This window comes from Cervus canadensis, chromosome 15 (genome assembly GCF_019320065.1).
Source record: "Cervus canadensis isolate Bull #8, Minnesota chromosome 15, ASM1932006v1, whole genome shotgun sequence".
In the NCBI taxonomy this organism is placed as follows: Eukaryota; Metazoa; Chordata; class Mammalia; order Artiodactyla; family Cervidae; genus Cervus; species Cervus canadensis.
Window position 1 is genome coordinate 68,952,080 of NC_057400.1, and position 23,965 is coordinate 68,976,044.

At 45.5% G+C, this 23,965-nt stretch overlaps 1 protein-coding gene across 3 annotated transcripts; it reads right to left on the reverse strand.

Annotated features, from left to right (window-relative positions):
* Positions 1-498: 498 nt before the first annotated feature.
* On the reverse strand, positions 499-22,735 carry LOC122453906 (cytochrome P450 27C1). 3 transcript variants are annotated; one of them, XM_043488230.1, is made up of 9 exons: positions 22,292-22,735; positions 16,927-17,117; positions 15,972-16,171; positions 14,464-14,673; positions 12,755-12,918; positions 9,223-9,389; positions 7,818-7,877; positions 7,090-7,293; positions 499-2,838 (listed from the first exon to the last, which is right to left on the reverse strand). In XM_043488230.1, exons 1-8 carry the CDS (start codon positions 22,571-22,573, stop codon positions 7,113-7,115), a joined length of 1,455 nt encoding a protein of 484 aa, XP_043344165.1. In that variant the 5' UTR covers positions 22,574-22,735; the 3' UTR covers positions 499-2,838; positions 7,090-7,112. The 3 variants fall into 3 exon arrangements, with proteins under 3 accessions (XP_043344165.1, XP_043344166.1, XP_043344164.1); XM_043488229.1 differs by having other exon boundaries at positions 537-2,838; positions 7,799-7,877; positions 22,292-22,730; XM_043488231.1 differs by lacking the exon at positions 7,818-7,877 and having other exon boundaries at positions 22,292-22,734.
* Positions 22,736-23,965: the final 1,230 nt, after the last annotated feature.

Genomic DNA, 23,965 nt, shown 5'->3' on the forward strand with positions numbered 1-23,965 from the left:
CAGTATTCTTGCCTGAGAAATCCCATGGACAGAGGAGCCCGGCAGGCTACAGTCCATGGAGTCGAAAAGAGTAAGACACGACTGAGCAATTAACACTTTCATGTTCAAGTGAATGTAATGATTTAATCATAACTCTGACAATATCTTTATCTAGAGGTCAGTTGCCATTTTTGTCTTCTCTGAAATTTTTATCACTAACAGAGGCAGGATTACATTTTTTTTCCTTCCCCAAAAAAGAGTTAAATGACAAGAGGGGTGGGGGAGGGATGGAGTGGGAGTTTGGGGTTAGCAGATGCAAACTACTACACATAGAATGGATAAACAACAAGGTCCTATTGAACAGCACAGGGAACTATATTCAATATCCTGTGATAAACCATAATGGAAAAGAATATGAAAAACAATGTATGTATAGATATGTATAACCGAATCACTTTGTTGTGATTCAACATTGTAAACCAAGTATACCTCAATTAAATAATTTTTTTTTTTTAAAAGAGTTAAATGACAGAGATCACCAAATGGGATTTTTTTAAAAATCCAGCTACATTCTGTTTACAAGAGACACATCTAAAACAAAAAGAAGACAATATGATTAAAAGTAAAAGACTAGGGGGGAAAGGGAACTAATAGGCTTAGAAGTGCCAGGCAAATAAAATAAAGTTGGAATACCTAAATCACTGTCAGATAAAAACAAACTCTAAGGCCCAAGTACCTGGAGGGATCAAGAGAGTTACTACATGATGATAAATGGGACAGTTCACCAGAAAGATAAAATAATACTCAGATGCACCTAATAAACATGAACTGAAATCTCATCATGCAAAAACTGACAACTCCACAATTAGAGTGGGAATTTTTAATACACCATTCTTAATGATGGAGAGGCAAACATTAGGAAGCATACAGGTGTTTTCAGCAGCACAATACCAAGCCTGGCATGATAAGACAGATACGGAGCCCTTCATCCAGCAAGCATCATGGAACATTTTCATAAATTAACCCTGTATGAAGCCACAGAGCAAGTTTCCACATCATACAGTTGTTGCTTAGTCACTAAGTTATATCCCGACTCTTTTGCAACCCTGTGGACTGTAGCCTGCCAGGCTCCTCTGTCCATGGGATTTCCCGGGCAATACAGATCCCAGTACTATTAAATTAGCACTTTAAATAAAAGGTTTGCAGAACTAGAAGACATGGCAATGGGTGGGGCTCGAAGTGTCTGTCAGGATCTGCTCCCCACCCAATCCCATCCCACTCGAGGGAGGGATCAGGGTCCATTCTATACCAGCGCTGACTCTGCTGTGAAAGAATGAGGAAGCCAAGAACAGACACCCTCGTCAGCAGGTACTGTCTACACTGTCAGCTCAAAGGCCAGACCCAGCTCTGTGGACAGGAGCGGTGACTGAGGAGCAAGGACTTCCCCTTGGACTGTATCTTTTCCAGTGAGGGTGCCATGGCTGCAAACAGCAAACAGTGCATGGCAGGGACCCCCACATTCTCCTCCCTAACCCCAGACTGGGGGCTACAACCCTCGACAGACAAGTGCTGGGGGGGGTGGGGGGGCAGCTGCCTTCCAGAGCCTCTCAGAGGAAGCTTGATCTCATCCCCCACTCAGAGTCTGCAGGGTCCGGAGACCAGAGCCTAGCTCACGTCACCTGAAAAAATCCCCACACAGGACTGCACACACAGGGAGGAATCCCACACACGAGGGTGGGAACAACAGGAAGTTAGGCAGGAGGTTTAGAATCTGGCCAGGAGGAGAACAGGGAGTGTTTCTCCCCAGGCCACTCTTGCCTGCTGAGACAGACTGCATGCTCTGTCTATGCAATGTGTATCTCTATAAACAAACCCACCTCTTACCTATTACTCTGTCTCTCATTGAATTCTTCCTGCCCTGAGACACAAAGAACCTGAGCCTCAGTAAGTCTAGACCCAGGTGAGTGATTCTAATTAAAAGACCATTGGTTCAAGTTCCAATCAGATTTAGGCTGTGTTCAAGTCCTGGCATGTGGGCCCAAATCCCCATATGAGTCATTTCCCATAGTTATGGTATTACAGAAGCATTCTTTTTAAAAATTTATTTAATTATAGTTGATTTACAATGTTAAGTTCTGCTGTACAGTGAAGTGATTCAGTTATACATATATGTACATTCTTTTTCATATTCCTTTACATCATGGCTTATCCCAGGATACTGAATACAGTTTCCTGTACTATACAGTTAATTCTACATCCCCAGCCTTTCTCTCCCTCACCCACCCTCCTTGGCAACCACAGGTCTGTTCTACAGAAGCCTCTAATGTTTCCTCTTCAAGATAAGAAGTTGGAATTCTGTCCTAACATGCAGTCCTGATGCAGTATCAGAGAAGGTATGTTCAAGCACTGAATCTGTAAGTATACCAACGCTTCCTGGCCCAAATGCAGAGGAGATTATGGGTAAGTCCAAGGGCAAGACACCATATGAGGCGTGAGAATTCAGTGCCACTGGCTTCTCAACAGCTGTTACTCAAAAAACAAACAACAAAAAAGGCAACTCTAGAATGCAAAAGTAATCTTCTCACATTACTTTGCGAAAAGATTTCAAAGTTTCCCAGGACCAAGGAGGCCAGTCTATAACCAAGATCGCCGGAGAAGGGATTCTTTCCTCCCCTGCTGTCATCCATGGCCCACAAACATCTGCTGTGTGTCGGTCTGGTGGCTGGGTGAAAAACTCCAGGCTCACTTCCTGTTAACAAAACGCACGTGGATGGGCTCCCCTGGCATCAGAAGCCCATGGGTTTTTGCATGAACAGTTTTAGTCCAAGGAGACGTTTTGATCTCAAAATGTTGAAGCAACTAAAAAGAGAAAGAGAGAAGGGTTTTAAAATTGGGATAGCAGAAAATCTGCAGTACCTGTACTCTCATTAAAGCTCCAGCTGCAGGAAACCAAGGGAACAAGAGAGGTGAGAAACAGCGCATGTCCTGCTCGGGAGTCTGGCACATCCAATGATAACTGTGAGGTCCGTGGAACCTCACATGCCTCAATATTCAGGCAGAATTGAAACTGAGTAGGATTTTGTGGGGTTCCTGGGCACAAAAGCCTTCATGTCCCCCATTTCTTGCTTGAAAGAAATAGGCTTCCTTAGGCCTCCTTGACCTTCCCTGAGTTCCAAAGAGGGGAATCACCCAGTTCCTAATTAGTGAAGGAAGGGGATGCAGAGACAAGAGAGGGCAGTCACAGTCCTGATTCCTCCTCAAGGGATGCACATAACAGTATATTAGAGCTCTTCTGCAGAAGTAAGGACCCACCTAGGTGGAAGAGGGTAAACTCAAGCTGAACACAAGATTCCTGGAGCACCGCCCTGTCAACTTACCATCAACCAATCAGAAGAAAGTCATGCACCCTGCAGCCTCACCCCAAATTTTGCCTATAAAAGTTTCTCCCCCGAAACCATTGACTAGATCAAGGGTTTTGAGCACAAGCCACCCGTTCTTCCTGCTTGACTCTGTAATAAACCTTTTACTGCTCCAAAGTCTGATGTTTTGGTTTCTTTGGCCTCACTGTGTGTTGGGCACATGAATTTTGCTTGGTAACAAAATGTTCAAATAACTTATATTTTATTAGCCAGTTCAAAATTCTAACTCTCTTGGTTCTACTATGGGTCTAGAAAAAGAAGGAATCAAAGGAGAAAGGAGAAAAGAACAAAGTGAAACTGCAAGGTTTAGAAGCTGCAGCCGCTCAGTGGTGGGACACACACAGCAGCTGTCAGGAGGAGGCAGAGCACCCAGACTCCATCCATTACTGTCCTTCATTTAAGTATTCCTCGTTTGCACCTTGGATTCCATTTCTCACTTCTATGGTTCCAAAGCAGAAGTGGTCCTATCTCTCAGGGTGAAACTGCAAAGTATCTAAATGACCTGCTTTAAAGAGCACCTAAGTATCCATCAGCCTCAAGCACTAATCTCCCCATCAACTGGCCATGGCCTGATTTTCAAAATCACCTCTAGGCTTAGAGGAAAAAAAGGCAACCTCCTCTATGGACCTCTCAGAACTGCACTGCTCCCTGGAGGGGAGGCAGGGCCTGGGGACAGTGCGGGGGGAGACTAGCCACTCTTCCCTCCCCAGCTCCGACCACCTAACAGGGCACAGGTGCTGGAGAACCTATATCATCACGTGGGATGCAGAGGCTCCAACCCTCTCCACGCCGACTCTCCAGGCTCGTCTCCCAGGAAAGCAATAGTATGCACTGATGGGTCCTCCAGGTGAGCTGGGGCAGAGACCAGGCAGGGAGCAGGGGTGCAATGAAGACACAGCCTGAACTCCCCCCTGTCGTTAGGCAGCCAAGCCGGATGGCCTGCAGTTAGGCAGATCTAGAGAGTTTTGGCGTCGAGACGCTGTCACCTCAACGTCTAATCTCTGACTCTTTGTTCTGACCTCACAGAATTGCTGGCACATCCCCCTGTGGCAGTGGGAGGACTCACACGCACATCTCACTCTAAGGCCAACATCCCACATGGATTTTCTACTTTTCTGAATGGCAGTACATGCTCACTGAAAAAGTAAAACTATGCATGAGGTATAAAAGCAAAAAAGAAGGCCCCCGTTCCACTTCAAGACTCCACCTCCCAAGGAGAGGAGGTGTATCTTCCAAACATTCCCTGTGCAATATGAATGTCTTGTTCCTGATTTCAAGAAAACATGTTATTATTGCAGCATTAAAACCAATCCATCCTTTCCCACAGGCCACAGGCACAGTCTCTGTTCTGTTGGGATAGACACTATTTATTTGCTGAAGGAAAGCCCTTCCATTGTTGTTGTGCTAAGAGATTTTCTTCATGAATGGGTGTTGAATTTTATTAGTTATTTTGGGAGATGGTCATAAAATTTTGTCCTTTAATTTCTCCCATTGTGATAAATTCTATCCTGAGGTGGGCCATCCTTGCATTCCTGAACATACTTGGTTTGGTGACAGGGCATTTCTGTAAAAAAAAAAAAAAAGAAAAATAGCTGTTTGCAGTCTTTTCTTGATTTAAAAATAATCATTTACTGCATTTGTAGGTATGCCTTTTTTCTCTTTCCTGTGCTGTTTATCTGTGCCTTTTCTTTTTCTTTTTTTCTCTTGGCAATAACAAATAATGATTTTCCCTCACTATACTTGCAGTAGAAATGAGAACTCTTGAAGCAAGAACTTTATCAGGTACACGAATATGCTAACAGAAGCAAATAAAGCCTCATCACCACCACCAAACACGCCATTTCTGACCCTCTTCCCAGTGCACCCCTCTGGGCCCTCAGCCGGCCTCTTGCCCTTGGCATCCCCTGTAACTGTCCAGGCCACCAGAGGCAGGAAGCAGTGAGCTTCCCGCCTGCTGTCTGAACGGCTCTCAGCAAGCAATGAACTCTGCCTGTCAGAGATGTGCCTGTGGAGTCCACAGCATCACCGAGGGAGCCAGCGCCTTCCCAGTCCCTGGGAGCAGACAGCGAGAGCAGGTGTGCAAACCCCAAAGGCTGCCACCCAGACCCTGTGCCGAGACCACTTTCATCCCTCACACACCCAAGAGGCAGGTATCTGGTCCATTTTGTAGGTGAGGAACAGGCTCAGAGAGCTGCGGAGCGGCCTGCCCCTGGGGTCGGAACCACAGCCTGGCCACAGTGGGCCTGGAGCCGCCATCCCCTCCGCACAGACCTGTCTCCACCTGGTCCACCCGTGAGCCTGGCTGGTGTCTGTGGGGCCCATGGTCGGAAAAGACACAACTCAGCCCTGCTGAGCGGCAGCCCCTCGCATGCCCATAGAGACGGGATGACCGCGTGACGGCCCAGCCACCCCCGTCCACACCAGCCGCCCCTGGCAGTGGCCCCTCACCTCCTCCAAGCCTGCCTCCCCATGCCAACCACCCAGAATCCCCGCCAGGCTGGCCAGGCTGCCCCATCCCGTATGTTCTCTGATGCCATCATATGCAAAGGCCCAGTCCCTGCATGTTCTGCCCCAGGCTCCGACAGCCTGTAGGAAGCACCTCAGTGATGCGTGGGGAACTCCAGGTGGGAGGCCGGACCCCCGCCTGGTGCCCCACACCCACCACGCCACAACAGTGGCAAGTGGCTCCCACTCCCTGAGACTCAGCTTCTTATCAGTGAAAGGGGGACATGGGTCCCCAGGCCATCCCCTCACGCTTCCAAAGCCTGGAGTCAACGACAGTAGCTCCCGAACCTTGGGCCAAGGTTTTCCGTGGCAGGCTTCACCAATCTGTGGGAAAGGCTAATGGGTAGAGTTTTCTCCACTACAGGTTTTCTTTTATAAAATTTCCTTCAGACGTTATTTACCTCCTGCCGCAGCCTGAACTCAGATTCTCTACGAGCACAAAAGTAAACACTTGCACATTTAGAGATTAACGTGTAAGGTTCTCTCTCACCAAAACCAAGCCTGCCTGAGGTTTTGAAACCCAAACAAGCTTGAGAACCACCTCCTTGTGTAAAAGACTGATTCACATAACATGAGGTGATGAAGGGGCCTCCGGGGGCAAGCGTGATATCCTCCCGGTGACGGTGACTGTGAAAAGAGTGACCAGCTCAGAAGGGAGGAGCCTGGGAGGGCGGGACTTGAACAGCATACACCGGGGTGGAGCTGCCCCCACGCCCAGCACGTGCATTTTCTTAGCCTGCGTGCAGCCCACAGACACGGCCATCAGAATCACCTGGAACCCACCCCAGGCCCACTAAGTGACTCTGTGTGGCCGGGAGCTCGTGGTGACAGGATGACCCACGGTGTCGGAGGGCCACTCCTGGACGCCTCCCACGCACCCGTCTGCCGAGCTCCCGTGGAGCACTCGGCTCCTGCAGCTTCCAATGCCCTCCCACACCCACCCCTCCCAGGTCTGCCCACGTGACTCCAAGGAGGAACGGAACGCGGACAAGCCAGGTGGCCGTGTGACTGGAGATGGCTACTGCAGGGGGAGGAGGGGGCGTTTTAACACATAGACAAGATTTATTTAACAGGAAGCTCTTAACATTTTCAAAATTCTTTCTCCTTTTTTTCGGCCTAAGTCTTGATCCAGCTGAGCCCAGTCACCTAGACCGAGCCCACAGGCCTCTGAGCCCCCAAGTCTTACCTGGATCACGAGCAGGTGGATCTCTAGCTCTGCAATCCTCCGCCCGATGCAGCTTCGAGCCCCATAGCCGAAGGGGATGGACCCAAAATTGTCAACCCTGCGCAGGCTTCCTTGCCGCAGCCAGCGCTCAGGCCGGAACTCCTTGGCCCGAGGGAAGTTCGCATCCTCATAGGATGTGGCATAGTGGCAGAGGGCCAGCTGGGTCTGTGCAAACCATAAGAAAAGGAATAAAGAATGGAATCCAGGGAAAGCAGAGCAGAGGCCATAGCCCTGGCTGGACGGACCCTCCAGAGGTGCTCTGGGCTGGGACAAGCCATGTAAGGGCCCAAGAGGCCATGCAGACCCAGGACAGTAGGTCCCCCTCCAAAGCACACCCCACCCTGAATGAACCTCAACGCCGCCACAGAGAAGGCGGTTCAAGTCCTTCAGAAACTCCCCCTGAGGGACCTACTGCTTTCACGGAGCCTCCAGGGGAGGGAGGGTGGAATGGTCATATGAGCTACAGAAATATTTGGCTTTGGTTTTGCCAGAGCAATTTCACACAGTCCACCTCTCCTTGCTCCTAAAGCCCCATCTTCATCCTAAAAATACATGCAGAAGAAGAAATCTACAGATATTCACACAGGAACAAGGACATCCTAAACGTGGAAGCAAATTTCCAATGCAGCCTCCCTAGCTCAGCCAGCCCCACCGTGTCCACCAGACTCACGCCTCTGGGAATCAGATACCCGCCAACAACCAGGTCCTCTTGGGTGACCCGGCCATTCCCCGGCAGCACTGGAAACAGCCTGGAAAGAGCCAACGGGGACCAGAAAGGAGTGGTAACTTTCAGAATAGTCTCCTAAACATTTAAAAATCTGGATATAATGCCATTTTCATTTTCTAAAAAATAAATGGGAAAATCTTGCAAGGACCTTTGTGGTCCTCAGAAGGACCCAAAAAAGCCTCACACAACATTGTAAAGCAATTATCCTCCAGTTAAAAATAAACTTTTTTAAAAAGGTCTCACAGTCAAAAAAGATCACAAAACACAAAGCAAAGCTTCTAATGTGCTATTATGCTCCCAAGAGGAATAATTCCGAATTTCTGAAATACATGCATGCATGGGAACTCTTTATCAAGGAATAGTTCATAGGACTCAGGGTTCCAGGAAATAAATTCTGAGAAATTTACTTTAATTTTCAGATTCTCTGAGAAGTGACCTATGAAAACTCTGAATATAATTTTAATTGACAAATACCAGTTAACATACACCTGGCTTTTTTTTTTTAAAGATTAAATAGCATGCTAAAGATTGAGGATGCAATGTAACTTGAAACATCATTATCAAGTCAGGTTTAAGAGAATTATTTTAGTGAATATTTTGTGAATAACCTTTGCTCCTTGTCATGGCATTTCCTCCATAGAGGAAGTCAGGATCCTGACACTCCCAGGAGGAAGAACCTTCACTGGTAACCTAATCCCACCTTGTCCCAGGGCTGCCCAAGATCACATATCCCTCACGCTCTGGCCTTTCCCGTGTCGGTAAAGCCTTTTCAGGGGGGCAGATGAGCCTCACTACTCGGTGTCTGCAACCCAACTCAGAGGTTCACACGAGACCACAGGATCTTGTAAACACATATGGTAACGGGCCAAACATCCCAGTACATTTTCCTGATGATCACTCTGGTTCTGTTTTGTCCTTCAAGAAGCACACTGGGAAATGGCTGGTGAATCGAATGTCCAGAGTGAGTGCAAAGTTTGCGCATGGCTCTACAGATCTTCATGGGCACTTCCCTTGAAGCCCAGTGATTCAGGTTTCACGCACCCGATGCAGGGGGCACACGTTCAGTTCCTGGCGGGGGAACTCCACGTCACATGCCATATGGTGTGGCCACAAAAAAAGAGTAACAAAAATCTTAATGAAGAAATGAATATTTCCAACTGTAAAACAGAACCTCTCTCTCCCACTCTGCAAAGAGCAGAGAGGAAATAAAATGGTCACGAGTCCCTCCTTCCTAAACATTTCAGCCACCAAGGGTCACTGGAGTATTGGTTTAGGACCCAGTTTTTAAGTCAAAGGCACAATCATTATGAGGAAGAATCAGACTTAATGGACACAGTTTTTGACATGAATGTTGGTGAGCCTTTTACCTCAAGGTTTCCTTAAGCAGAGCTCGGACCAGCGGGACTTTGGGGACGTCTGCGGCCATGGGAACATGCTTTTTCCCCAGATTCCTCACGATCTCCCGGTACAGGGCCTGTTGCACTTCTGGATGCCTTGCGAGGAGGTACACTGCCCAGGACAACGTGAACGATGTCTAAGAAAGAAACCGGCAGACACAGGCACGTGTCTTGAATGAAGCCAAGGATTTCAGCAGCAGGAAACACTGGACATGAAGTCACGAGAGAATAAGTGCAGGTGAAACTGTCAGGGCATTGTATGTCTTACCCAAGCAGAAGACAAGTCCCCTAACTCCTCCAGATACCTTGGGAAAGTAGTATCAGCTATGGGATCCAAGTGCTTTTTTCAATAAAGAGCTACAGGAAACATTATTTTAGAACTTTTAAAAAGTCATTAAAGAGTGGGAATTCCCTGGCAGTCCAGTTAGGACTCAGCGATTTTCCTGCCGAGGGCCCGGGTTCAATCCCTGGTCAGGGAACTAAGATCCTGCAAGCCACATGACGTGGCCAAAAATAATTTTAAAAAATCATTGAAGAGCAATTCTCCTCTTCACTGGGGTCTGTGAGCACATAGGAATGCTGGTCAAGCCTGGAGGTTGTGCCTAGAACTTTCTGCAGGCTTCTTTACAAGGGTCACTTGGGTTTTGCTAGGAAGGGCCTGAGGCTGCCCATCAAGCTGAGAACAGCATGCCTCAGGCCCGTGGCTGGGCTAGACCTGCTCTCGTTGCCCTAATCTAGAGGAGATGCGGGAAAGTCCGGGAGTGGGGGTGAAGAGGGGGTAGTCATGGGTCTATTAATGGTCCATTCATCATTCCCGTGTGCTTATTAAGCAAACTACCGTATGAGGATTGGATGGCATTTGCACAAAGCAGTATCACTGTTTCTACCACTGCTTAGATTGAAGACTGAATTTCTGGTTATTGAGAATAATTCTATTCTATGTCCTAGGTTCCAAGATTTTCACTAAAATCAATACTATTATCTACGTAACTATATTTCACTTGCTTGTAAACAAGGACATTCCACAGTAAAGAGCCCTTTCTTTCAACTAAAAAGACCAACTTAAGTAAGTCATCGACATTGTTTCCCTCCAATAGATATTACGAATTTTTAGAGGATATAGTCCATAAGTATTTATAGGACAAGCTCTACTGTAACACATAATATAATGCACAATTTCCTCTTGTCAATGGTAAGGAAATAAATTAGATGCTTCCTATCAAGAGAACAGAAAATTTCTATTAAAATCACAGTTTCATGGAAAAACCAAATGTGGTATAGCCATACAATGCAATACTATTCAATAATGGTTGTTGTTCAGTCACTCAGTTGTATCTGACTCTTTGCAAGCCCATGGACTGCAGCACACTAGATGTCCCTGTCCCTCACTATCTCCTGGAACTTGCTCAAACTCAGGTCCATTGAGTCAGTGATGCCTACTATTTAAAGATTAAAAAAAAAAAGAATAAATATCTTTATAGGCAACAACATGCATGAATCTCAAAAATCATTTCACTGTGTGAAGGAAGCCAGACCCAAAATATATACCGTATGATTCCATTTATATAAATTTCTAGAAAAATGCAAACTGATGTACAGTGTCTGTTGTTGCCAGGGGTGGGAGTATGGGAGGGATGGACTGAAATGAGGGTGAGGAACTTGCAGAGATGATAAAAATGTCCAGGATCTTGATTGTGGTGTTGGTTTAAAAAATGATAGCATTTGTATTTATACTGTATCTGTCAACAATCTGTATCGAATTGTACCACTTAAATGGACGCAGCTTGTTGTGCACAAATTATGCTAAACAAAGTTGGCTTTTTAAAATAACATTTTTTTTTTTTTTTTTAATGAGCATAACATTGCAAGCTTTTGTCTCCTAAGTTTCCTTCAGGTAGGAATGGGTCCTTTCTGCACCCCCACCTCCATCATGTGGTGATACTCTTAGTTACCAACAGGGGGCAAGAGTACCACACATCTGAATCAGCTTAGGGCTGGGCTGTGCATACCAACATTCGTTCCTCACTCAGAGCCACTCTGTCACATTCACACAGTTAATTAAAATTTTCATTGCTGGAACTGACTGCATTGATTAGTTTGCATTTCATATATATACATTTTGTTTTATTGTTGAAGATGATCCATAAGAGTAATGAATTTACGTGAAGTTTTTCTGCTTTTACTTAAGTGACATCATGTCACTAAAAATGTCAACCATAGGTTTTTTTCTCCCTCTAAAAGGGAGATTCATGCTTTCCTCAAGCCCAGGAAGCACTCGTGTGAAGGAAAAACCTTGAGGTAGCTTAGCTGTTTCATCTTTCCCCCCATTAATTGAAGACAATAACACCTACTTCAGAAGATTCTGTGGGAACAGAAGGATACTTACAGACATGCACAGTCAGTCACCACATTTACTGCTTAATCTTAATTATTTCATGCAACTGACTTTTCCCCCACATTACTGAAAGCCTGGCCCTGCTTCATCCTATGTCACCACTTTCTCTTTCAGCATCCCTGGAGCATCCACACCCCATCAGGGAGCCCGTGGTAACCCAGTGTGCAGGTTCCACACTTTATCCATGCCCAGCAATCACTCAGAGACACACGCCTGCACGTGGACAGGGGCTGGGGGCAGTGCTGGTTTCACTGACGTGAACACAGGACACTCGCTTTCCTGCACCTTCTTTTCTCACTTAGCCAGAGGGTACAGAGCTCCCTCCAAATCAGTGGTCAGTGCTTTGTTTCATTCTGACATTGAGCTCTCCTTGGTCATAGTATATTACCCATCTGCTACACTGATTGAATCTATTCACTCAGGTTTTATTTTAAATTGATACATACACATATGAAAGCAAACTGCTTATTAAACATTTCTTTCTTTACGCTTCCTTTAGCAGGTTAACTTATGCTGGCCTTATCAAATGAACTGGGGAGCTTTCCATCACCCAGAATATTTTGAGTGATAAATAAGAGGGCTTTTCACGTCTGTGTCCTCTGCATTTCTGATATTATGAAACAATGGAGAAATGTTTGCAAATCAGGATTTTAAACGTTAAAGCGTATTATTTAGCACAGGAGCTCTCGTTAATGCTCTCTGTGACCTAAACGGGAAGGCAACTCGAGGAAGAGGGGATACACCTGTACGTGTGGCCGATCCACTTTGCTGTAAGCAGAAACTCACAGGACATTGTAAAGCAACTATACTCCAATAAAAAAGTTATAACATGTTTTTAACAAATTGTTACTCTGTGTGCATGATAGTGGACCTGGGTTATGTTCTTTACAGAATTCACTGTGCACCTTAGTTTTACATTTTACATATATTTAAAAAAAGGAAAAGTGGAGTTTTCTTCTGGAGACGTGCAACAGCGAAGCAGACATTCAGCTAGTACAAACAGGCTCTGTCCTCTTAAAGCATCTGCCATCCGTCGGACTGCCTAGAAAGGTCCTAGACCCTGGGCGTTTTGCATCTGTTGAGAAGGAATGAAACGGGAGAGCTCACTGTGTCTACACCGGCCAGCAGCATCTCGGTCATGTTGGCGTAGATTTCCTCCAGGGTCAGTTCCCGGCTGAGGAAGAGGTAGGTAAGCAGCCCTCCTCTCACTCTCTCCCCTCTTTCCATCTGGCACCTTATGTCCCTCAGCTTGTTGTCAACATGAATTTGGCCTGTTTGAAAACAGTATTTCTTTTGAAAGAAGTTTGGTTAAGAATCACCTCTTCAAGTGATACAAATGAACTTACTTACAAAACAGACTCACAGAACTTACAGTGGGGGAGGGCGACTAGGGCAAGATGGGAGGATAGGATAGTTAGGGAGTTGGTGATGGACATGTACACAGTACTATATTTAAAATGGGCCACCAACAAGGACTTCTTGTATAGCACATGGAACGCTGCTCAATGCCATGTGGCAGCCTGGAAGGGAGCAGGATTTGGCGGAGAATGGATTCATGTTATGTGTATGACTGAGTGCCTCTGCTGTCTACCTGAAACTAACAATGCTGCTAATCAGCGATACTCCAATACAAAATAAAAAGTTAAAAATAAAAGAATCTCCTCTTCAGTCTCAATTCCCTCTTCATCCCTCCAATAACTTCTCTCAATTTTTGGCAGGTTCACAGGCTAGACAAGCCCCCGCTGGTTTACTGCCAACCTTGGAGCTTCATCCATATGCTTGTTTGTGTAAATGAATAATGGTTGGGAACTCCCCTCTATTTGCAAGGTGGGATGCTGCTGGTTCCTGAATTGTTGAATAAACCCAACTAGGTACTTACATATACTCCAAAGAAAGAAAGATAAATATCTCTTCTTTTTGTAAAATAATCTATAAAGTATTTGCAAATGTTCCTTTTTCTAATGTAATAGCCAAAAATGCTGTGGAGTAACAAGAATATAGATTCTTTTTTTCCCACTGTGCTTCCAGAAGGGAGAATGAATGAGGGAAAGGGCTGAATTACAGCAGAAAGATGCTGGCATATTATATATATCAGAACTTATATACACAAATGAGGGGATTCCCTAGCAGTCCAATGGTTAGGACTCCAAGCTTTCATCCAAGGGGATGAAGTTCGATCCCTGGTCAGGGAACTAAGATCCCCACAAGCAGCCCAGTGTGGCCAACAAAAAAAAAGTCAAATGAATGCTGACCTCCAAGACACTTCTTTCAATGTTAATATTGTTCTAAAAACATTGTTCTAGACATCTTGGAAATCTTGCATTTTGAAAATTCTTTTATACTAAAATTTTTAACCATATTGGAAAACTAATCTTACTTTGTTTATCTCAACTTGGGTTGGAACAAAATGGTTTCTCCCAGCTTGTTTTCACCCAGTAAGCAACAAATGAATTTGTCTCTGTCCAAAAAAACTGCCACTGAGAATGTTTCAATGATTTAAGCAATGACAGAATGATTGGACTAAAGACATCATCTCCCATAGACAACACTTACTTGCACCTATCCCTGCAAGCATGTTTGTTAAAATTAAAAGAGTTTAAAAAGGAGAAATCAATCACATTACTTGTGGTCACAACCCACAGGCTTTTTGCTCCTACAGAAAACCAGGCTAAAAGTTCTTGAGTCCAAAGAGCACATAACTTCACCAGGGCATCCCCTGCAGTGATCCCACGGTCTTGTGTGAGTGTGAGACACACATCCAGCAGGGAGGTCAGGCCCACCCGGCTCCACAGAAGGCGCCCCTACTCTTCTCTTACTGAATTCGAAGAGTCCATCCCAGGACCTGCAGAAGTCTTGCCAGGGTTTGGGGACGAGCAGGCGGAGCCTCCTAGGGAGGGCACCGGCATACATGGAGGTCTTGAACGTGCAGAACATGAGCGCCAGGGCCTCGATGTAATCCACGGTTGCCTGCGGGATGCTGTTCTCCAGGCAGCCCAGACGACTTTCATAAAGGATGGTGGCCACTCCTGCACAGGGGAAAAGTTACAACTCTTCTTCTTCTAGATTATCCACAGAATCAACATGAGATACCTGGCCATAAAAGTAACTCCCAAAGTCATCTGAGTGCCTACCCCTGAGGTTCTCCTCTATCGGGTTCTGATCCTCAGGACGTTGTGAGTTTGGTGAGGACTGACCCTCGGCTTCACCATGCCCTCAGTTCTGCAGTCTGTTCAAGACCCATGAAGCAAAATTCCCAACCTTTCAGCCAACTGCTTGACTTTGGGGAGTTAAAAGGTGGCTCTTCCTGGCCACACATCAGGGAGCCCCAGACCCGAGAGCTAAGGGGGGCAGAGGAAAAGGCCTCCAAGAACCAGGGAAGAGCAGGATTTCTCAGCATATTTACAACTCACTTCTCTGTTGAGTTTGTGACTATTTTTAGAGAACATTAGTGCCAGAACTTTAAAAAGTTAACTTAAAAATTAAATTTGAAGCAAGCTAAACTCATTTTTTTTCGTGGGAAACCTGGACTTCTTGGTGGTCCAGTGGGTAAGACTCTGCACTCTCACTGCAAGGGGCATGGGTTTACTCCTCAGCCTGCGAATTAATAGTAAAAGTGGGAAATCTCATAGAATTCTCCAAAAACTCAGGTTCAGAAAAAAAAGTGTGGTATGCTACCTTTTTTTTTATTTTAGTAAAAAGAGGACCCACATGTATTTCTTTGTATATATATAAAATATGTACAAAGAAACTGGTGACCTAGCTGGGTCAGGAGAGAGGGCAACTTTTCCATGAGTACCTTCTGGGTTTGATTTTTCAACCATGGGAATGTACTACCCATCTAACAAAGATTTTAAAAGCTAGAGTGATTGTAGTACACACCCTCTCAATTTCTGCTACGTCTTTTTAAGTTTGGCTGTGCCAGGTCCTGGCTGCTGGAAGTGGGATCTAATACCCTGCCCAGGGATCAAACAGGGGCTCCCTGCATTAGGCACGCAGAGTCTTACCCACTGGGCCCACCAGAAAAGTCCCTCTGTTGCTTTTTAAATTGTGCTAAAACAAAATACGTAGTAATTAGGAGCAGGGTTCTTGAGTTATAGAGCCCTGAATTTGAAACAAAGTCCCTGCCATTAAAAATGGACAGTAGTTTTTCAGTTTCCCCATTTGTAAAACAGTGGTGGTCAATCTGGTTCCGTTAGCACTGTAAGGATTACACATACACACATACGGGGCTTAGCACATTGGGACAGGAAATGCTCAATGATAACAAACATATTTTGGCAAACGTCTGTTCTTCCATCTTTCCCACCACCTGACTTCACTTCACCTTCCATTGAGTATTTGAAGAAAAGGTCATTGATGTTGGTCAGTGTCTCTCCATCTTCTGCCTGGCTCTTGAGGAAGTAGATTCTTTTAATTAAATCAGCAATAACTTGGTTGATTTCTCCTGCAAAAATGGCCACATCTTTCGGTTTCAGAATTCTTTGTCTCAACACACTTCTCATCTTGAGCCACTGTTCACCCTCCCTAGAATAAAGTGAATTCCAAATAATCTTACTTATATCAATATACTGGGAAGGAATTCAGAATATCTCTGCAAAAATTTCCTAGCAATAGTCAACAAGATCTGCCAATCCAAATGGAATAAAGATAGGCTAGACACTGCAAAGAGAGGGGAGTGATGGTATTACTCCCCGGCTCATGTATAAGGACACACGTATAAGGACAAACAAGCAAGAACAGAATCTCTAAACTAATGGGAATTGGACCAGGGGATGGGCAGATGCTCTGTGCTCTCCTCCCTGCTTGAGGCTGTGCCAATTCACTCTTGGAAGACACAAAGGTGTATAAAAACAAAATAATAACCCTAGCAGTTATGAGACGGGAACATCACAAGGCAATAAATGCTGAAGTTCCAGAGACCCTCCTGGAGGTCTCCTGTAACAGCTCACCACCCTCACCCCTGTCCACAGATGGGCTCTGTGAGCTTCAGCCACCTCGGTGGTCATCACGTGGACGCCTAAAGCCATGAAGTGTTGCTTGGGAGAAAGTTTCTCTCCATCACTCGGTCAGTGGGACCTCCCGCCTGTCCCTGCCATCAAGTCTCTTCCCAGAGGATTTCAGGAGATTTCAGGAGACCACACAAGAGGCTCTTCTGAGACTGTTCCCCTGGGAGTTCTGTGTTTTATTAATAGCTGCTTTTAGGAGCCCAGCAATTCAGGGAGGGAGTCTCCCTGGGCTCCCTGCTCCTGCTGAGGCTCAGCCTGGCTCCACATACTCACGCAGAGATAAGGCCAGTGGATCTGCCCCGCAAGTCTCGGTACTCCTGCCAGGACCCCATGTTGGCTCTCTGGGGCGAAGCCCCCTCCGCGCGGAGCACCTGAGCCACCAGGTCGCGGTCTGCAACAGACACTACAAACTGAGGACCGAAGTGAGACTTGAAGATTTTCCCGTATTCCCGAGTGTGCTTCTGCTGCAATACCAAGGAGAAATCAGAACAGTAAAAAAACAGACAGATACAACACACCTTCAATACAGACACTCCCGGGTGTCAGGCGAGCAGAACCCTGGGGCAAAGGGAGGCTCCACATCATACAGGCCTGATCAGAGTGGCCGCTCTGCTTGTGGCTGTCAAGGGGGAAAGGAGTGGGGAGGGACAAACTGGGAGATCGGGGTTGACGTGCACACACTGTTAAATATAAAATGGATAACTAATGAGGACCTGTTGTATAGCACACGGAGCTCCACTCAGTCCTCTGTAATGGCCTGTGAGGGAAAAGAATCTAAAACAGAGTGGGTAACAATAGACATCTAACTAAGTCACTTTGCCGTACACTTGAAGCTAACACAGCATTCTAACTCAACTATACTCCAGGAAAAATTAATTTAAAAAAAGAATGGCCACTTTAAATATTCTGGAGATAAACATATTTTCACATCATTAATCATATTCACAGAAGTCTTCTTAATTCTTTAAAGATGTGTATTTAAAAATAGCTTAAGTGTGTGAAGCAACAAGAGAGGATTAGGGGTATAGACAAACTAACTGCAGGGTCTAAATTGTCCTCTGAGTCAAACGGGCTCTGCCAGCTCCTTTCCCTTAGGCCCTCAGCAGCCCACCCAGCCTGCCCCTTTGAAGAAAGCTCCCTGTAGGCAATGTGTAATGAACCTGTGAAAATACCTACAGCAAGAAAATGAAAGAAAAGGCACCCAGATTAGAAAGGGGAAAATAAAGGTGTCACTATTCACTGATGCCATGATCTCACATATAGAAAATTCTAAAATACCTGCTTTAAAAAAAAAAAATCAGAACTAATAAACATGTTCAGTAAGCTTACAGAATATAAGATCATATACAAAAATAAAATTGTACTTCCATACACTAGCAATGAGTACCCCAAAAATAAAATTAAGAAAACAATTCCATTTGCAAGAACATCATAAAGAATAAAACATTTGGGAACACAGTTAATAAAAGAAATGCAAAACTTACACTCTGAAAACTACAAAAACCATTGAAAGAAATTAGAAAAAACATACATAAATGGAAAGATGATCCATGTTCAAGGAAAGAAAAACAATATTATTAAGACGGTAACACCTCCAAAACTGATCCATAAACTCAGCATAATGCCTATCAGAATTCCAGCCACTCAGAACAGCAAACACAATCTTAAAAAAAAGCAAAGTTGAAGGCCTAACATTTCCCTGTTTCAAAGGTTACTATGAAAGTATTGAAGACAGTGTGATGCTGGCATAAGGATGGGCATCTTAATCATCGGAATAATTGATAGCTCAGAAATAAATCCATACATCTATGGTCAACTGATTTTCAACAAGGGTGTGAAGATAATTAAATGGGGAAGAATAGACTCTTTAACAAATGATGCTGGGAAAATTGGATAATGACAAACAAAAAATAAGGTGTACGCTAGTCTCACACCACATACAAAAACTACCTCAAAATGGACCAAAGACCAAAACATCAGTGCCAAACCCACAAGACTCTAAGAGGAAAACACAGGGATAAATATTCATGACCTAAGATTTGGCAATAGTGTCTTAAGATATGATACCAGAAGCATGAGCAACAAAAGAAAAAACAGATGTTGGGACATCATCACAATTTTTAAATGTGCTTCAATTTTTAAATGTCTTTCACTACCAAGAAAGTGAAAGACAATCCCTAGAATGGGGAAAATATTTGCAAAGTACATATGGATAAGAGATTTGTGTCTAAAATATATAAGAAACTATTACAACCCAACAGAGAAGAAAACAAATAACTCAATTAAAAAACTGGGCAATTATTTGAATGGACACTTCTCTAAAGAAGGTCTCAAAATGTCTAATAATCGCATGGAAGAAGCTCAACATCATTAGTCACTAAGGACATGCAAATCAAAACCACAGTGAGATATCTCTTTGCACGCACTAGTATGCTTATAATCAAAGGACAGGTAATAACAAATATTAGCAACAATGTGGAGAAATCAAAACCCTCTTGTACTGCTGATGGAATGTAAAATAATGCAGCTACTTTAGAACAGTCTATACAGAGTTACTATTTGACACAGCAATTTCACTCTGAGAAACAGACCCCAAAGAAATGAAAACATGTGTCTGCACAAAAACTTACACTGAATATTCCTAGCAGCATTATTTGTAACAGTCAAAGGTGGGAACAATCCAAATGTCTATCAGCTGATGAATGAATAGGCAAAATGTGGTCTGTCCATACACTGGAATGTTATTTATCCATAAACAGGAATGAGGTACTGATACATGTTACAACATGGGTGAACCTTGAAAACATGATGCTCAGTAAAAGAAGCTAAACACAAAAGACCACTTATTATATGATTCCATTTATATAAAATGTCCAGAATAGGCTAATCTATAAAGATAGAAAGTAAATCATCAGTAGTTGCTTAAGGCTGGGGGAAATGGAGGGTTGGTGAATAACAGCTAAAGAATACTATATTGTATTCTTTAGGGTTTCTTTTTTAAGGTTATGAAAATGTTCTATATTTGTTTTGGTGATGGTTGTATACTTCAAGTGAGAGAACTGTATGATATGTTAATTATATGTCAACGAAGTTGTTAACAAAAAAAGAAATTACAATAAACGTAAATGAGTTAATCTTTCCAGTTAAATAACTAAGGAAGGAAGGAGGGAAGGAGAAAGGATGAAAGATAAGTACCCTCAAGCATGGCTCAGCATGACAGAGGCAGGGCTGAGCTTGGCAGAAATGACTACATTTCTCTTTGGCATCTGCCAACGTTTCTTATCACCCCAATTCTCAACCATGGAAATGGCAGGCCAGAGAGCCTGTCATCTCCACTCCTCTGCTCTCAGGGAGAAGCTGCTTGCTTCTTTATGGACCTGGTTGAAGTCCCACTGCCTGGAGATGAAGACACTCAGACTCAACTGGGATGTGTCAGGTGCCAAAGGATCACTCGGCCTAACATACAGGTGACCCCCAGAAGGGTGTTTCTCCAGGTCTCTGATAGGATAGCTGTTACACCAAGTACTGGGAGAGGGGCCATTCATCAGGGAAATCCAGCTACTGAATGGGCACAATCAGACAAGGGAGCAACTGAGCAAGGGGCAGAAAGAACTAGATGAAGGACACAAGTTTATGGCCCTTGTAGTGCTGGGCCAGGGGATGATAGTCAGCCAGATTCAGTTTGTTTAGCCAGCTGGAGCACAAACTCTGGAGTTGGCATCTTGGGTCACAGATGTGTGACCTTGGGAAGTTAGGTTCCATTGTGCCTCAGTTTCCTCATCTGCAAAGTGGAGAAATAATAGAAATTACCCCTCAGAGAGGACTTAGAACTGTGCCTGGGCAACCATGAAAAGAGTTCTGGAAGTGTTCATTCTTCTTATGTATTGGTTACTATTACAGCTTACAAAGCCCTTCCACAGCCCTGATCTCATGGCCTCATGATAACCCATGGGATGGATGACAAATGCTAGACGTCTGCACAGAGGACACCGCAGTCCAGAGAGAATAACTGATTGGCCAAGACTCCACAGGTGTTTGCAGATCGCTGGTATGTAACACAGGACCTTCGCACTCTGTCACACCGGGCACCCCGATCACTGTCTGCTCTGCCACTAACTAGCTGTGTGACCATGGCCAAGTCACTCACCCAAGACTTTGGGTGTTTGCCACATGTAAAGTGAAAGACCTGGATCCTATAGATGGATGCTATGATCCCTTGTGAGCTGGCATTCTGTGATTACAAGTCAAGTGAAAGGAAACTGGAGTTGAGATAACAGAATAATTCTCTTCCTCCTTAGAAATGCAGTAGGGGTAACCCAGAGAGCCGAAAGGGTTATACTAGAACCTTATCCAGTCTAGAGCAACCTGTATTAAACATGCCAACAAATAGAAAACAACAACAAAAAAATGTTTTTACCATATTTGAAAACTATCATCCTGATATCTTATGTTCAGATTCCACATGGAAAAGAGAGGAAATCACTTTTGACCCCTAGAAACACTTCTGGGAAGAAATTGTGTAGGGCTCATGTGGCAGATGGCAAGATGTGGGCCAAGTGAAATTTTGTCAAATTAAAATTGCTCCTCTTGCTCCACAGTCTTTTTTCCATCAATGAGATTTCTGCTCCTCCAACGTAGCCCTGGCCTGTGCACCATCTGGTAGGTTCCTGGTTGAGGGAATGGATCAATGACCAAAACCCAGGGATGCGGTTACAAAGACTTCCTCTGAGAAGTTTCTGAAGGTTGAATGGTAAGCTTTGAACAAAAGGAGGGGAGTGGTGGGGTGGAGGCTGTTCTCGGAAGAGGTCAAAAGGCCCAGGTCCCAGAGATGACAGCCGGCGCCGGGGCGGGCAGAGTGGGCAGCAGCTGCCGCGGCGAGGGAGGGAGACCGGACCTGCCGGCCTCAAAGGTGAAGGTCACCTTGCAATGAGAGGCTTGAGGCGGGCCTGGGAAGGGCAACACTCTGGGTCAAGGTGAGCCACCGTAGGATGAGCGGGCTCCCTTACGCTCCGCCAGGGTTGTTGGACCGGTTGGGTTCTTCCTAAGGCCCTGCCCAGCCCTGGCTTGACGCCGAGATTCAGGAACCTTCGTCTGTCTTCTCATCTCTTAGAGGTTACATAACCCGGAGCCTCCGAACCCCCGCTATTTGGGGGATTTTGTTTTTCAATTATAAAACACCAACAAAGAGGACTAAAAGCATGTGCAACATGTCCTCGGCCGCGAAAAGACCCACCGGGCTCCTCGCGCACCGCGTGGAGAGACGGTCCTCTTGGGCCTCCCCGGGGACCGTCGGGGAAGGCCCGGCGGCTGCTGCCTCCCTCCCTACTCCGCAGGCCCGGCCCGCGACCTCTCCTCTGACGCCCCTCGGTCACTCAGAGCCCCCGCCCCGGCGCGCCCCCCGGGGAACCCTTCCGGGCGTCTCCTCCTCGGACGTCCCGCCTCCATGCCCCCTCCCTAGGTCCCCTCTCCGGCGCGCTTCCCGGGATCCTCTCCCCGGGACCCTTCCCCGGCGCTCCCTCCCCGGCATCCTCTCCCGGGGTTCTCTTTCCGGAGCTCCCCGGGCTTCCCTCGCTGGCGTCGTTCCCGGGTCTCCCTCCCGGGAGCCCTCCCGCCGGAGAGAGCCCCCGCGCGCCGCTACCTGGATCTCGTGGATGCGGCTGAAGCCGTCCTTCCCAAAGAACTCCACCAGGTTGGCGAGCGTCCGGGGCCCCGGCATGGCGGCGAGGCTTCGGGGCCCCTGTGCCCGGCCCCCGGCCTGCGACACCCCTGGCCGCCCCGCTCCTTTGTCCTCGGCCCGCGCCCGCACCGGGAGCCCGGAGCCCGCGGGCCGGGGCTGCCCAGCGTCCCAGCCGCCCAGAAGCCCGCTCCGCCCGGCCGCCGGGCTCGGACAGGCTTTCAGGATCCGCTCCAGCAGAGCCATCGCGATCCCGTGCGTTGGTCGGTTTGAGCAGTTTTGTTTCGAGGGCTGCTCTTTGAGGTTACTCTGTTCCGTTTTAACTTGTTCGATTGGCGCTCCTTCGAAGTACTACGGCCTGGGCATCAGTTTACACAGACTTTTATTGAACGCTCCCTCCCCTAAGGCTGGGGAAAACGGGGTGGTCTGTGATTAGGCTGCAACAGAAATGAAGCGATTATTATTTTTCTTCACATCAATTAATTAAGCGTTCCTTAAGACCTCAAAGTGTTAAGGTCAATCCCACTTCCAAGCATGGCCAAAAACAGAAGTCGACAGAGATTTTTTGCATTATTTCCATCCTTAAAAATTACTATAGAGAGTTGAGGAAAGAAAGCTAATTTGCCCCTTTTGTATTTTAGAAACTGTTCTTTGTGATTTCAAGTTATGCAATTATAGTTCGATCCGAAAATGAGAACAAAAACGCTAGATGACTTTGCGATCGCTCACAGTATTGTAAAATGACCACATTATTATTTTAGCACAAGTTTTCATAATCAAAAATATGCTGTCTCTATTGATGGTTTTATGGGCCTCCTTAATTTTATCCCAGCACACAGTACAGACTGGAAGTGCTAGTGAGGACCTGTGGTGAGGGGTGAGTGACTTTTTGAACATTTGGTGTTTTTTGTCTCCAGCAAGGATTGGTCCTGTTGCACAATGCCTAGAGAAATGAACACACCTCCAGGCGAAAATGAGAAGGAAGAGGACTTTCCTAACATAGGTTCAGATCTCAATGCTAAGCTGCACGGGAAAGTGGGCTGTGAAGGAGGCGCTTGGCACAGGAGGGGCAAGAAATGTGTCATCTGGTTTCAGGAAGGCAGCCCAGATTCTGAACTAGTTATTCAACAACTTACTCTGAAAACATTACTCAAAAATTTCATGCAGTTTGTTCTCCTACATCTAAATGTGTTTTTTTTTTTAAGCCTACAAAATATTGTTACTTTTTGATTAGTAGTTTATATCTTTACAATTCTGTTAAATGTGCATTTCATTTAAATGATCGTTAAGTAGGTAAGTGAAGCAAAGAAGACCAGAGTTATTTCATTTCTAACAAGTACTTAGTTATTCCATTTTTAGGAAGTGCGTAGCAACTCTTATTTATAAGGCACTGTTTCTGTAAGGGACTCAAAGTGTAAGATATTAATCCTGCCTTTAAGGAGCTCATAACCCACAGGAAGAATAAAGCAGTACACAAATACACACCAGGTTAGCCTAAGTGCCATGAAACTGGTATAGAATATGATTGGAATTTTTGGGGAGCAGAGATCACACTTCCTACTAGGGCAGGAAAGAGTAGTACAGGAGAGAGCCCTTCTGAAGCAAGGAGTCTTTTAGGCAGGGTCTGAAGAGAGGGCT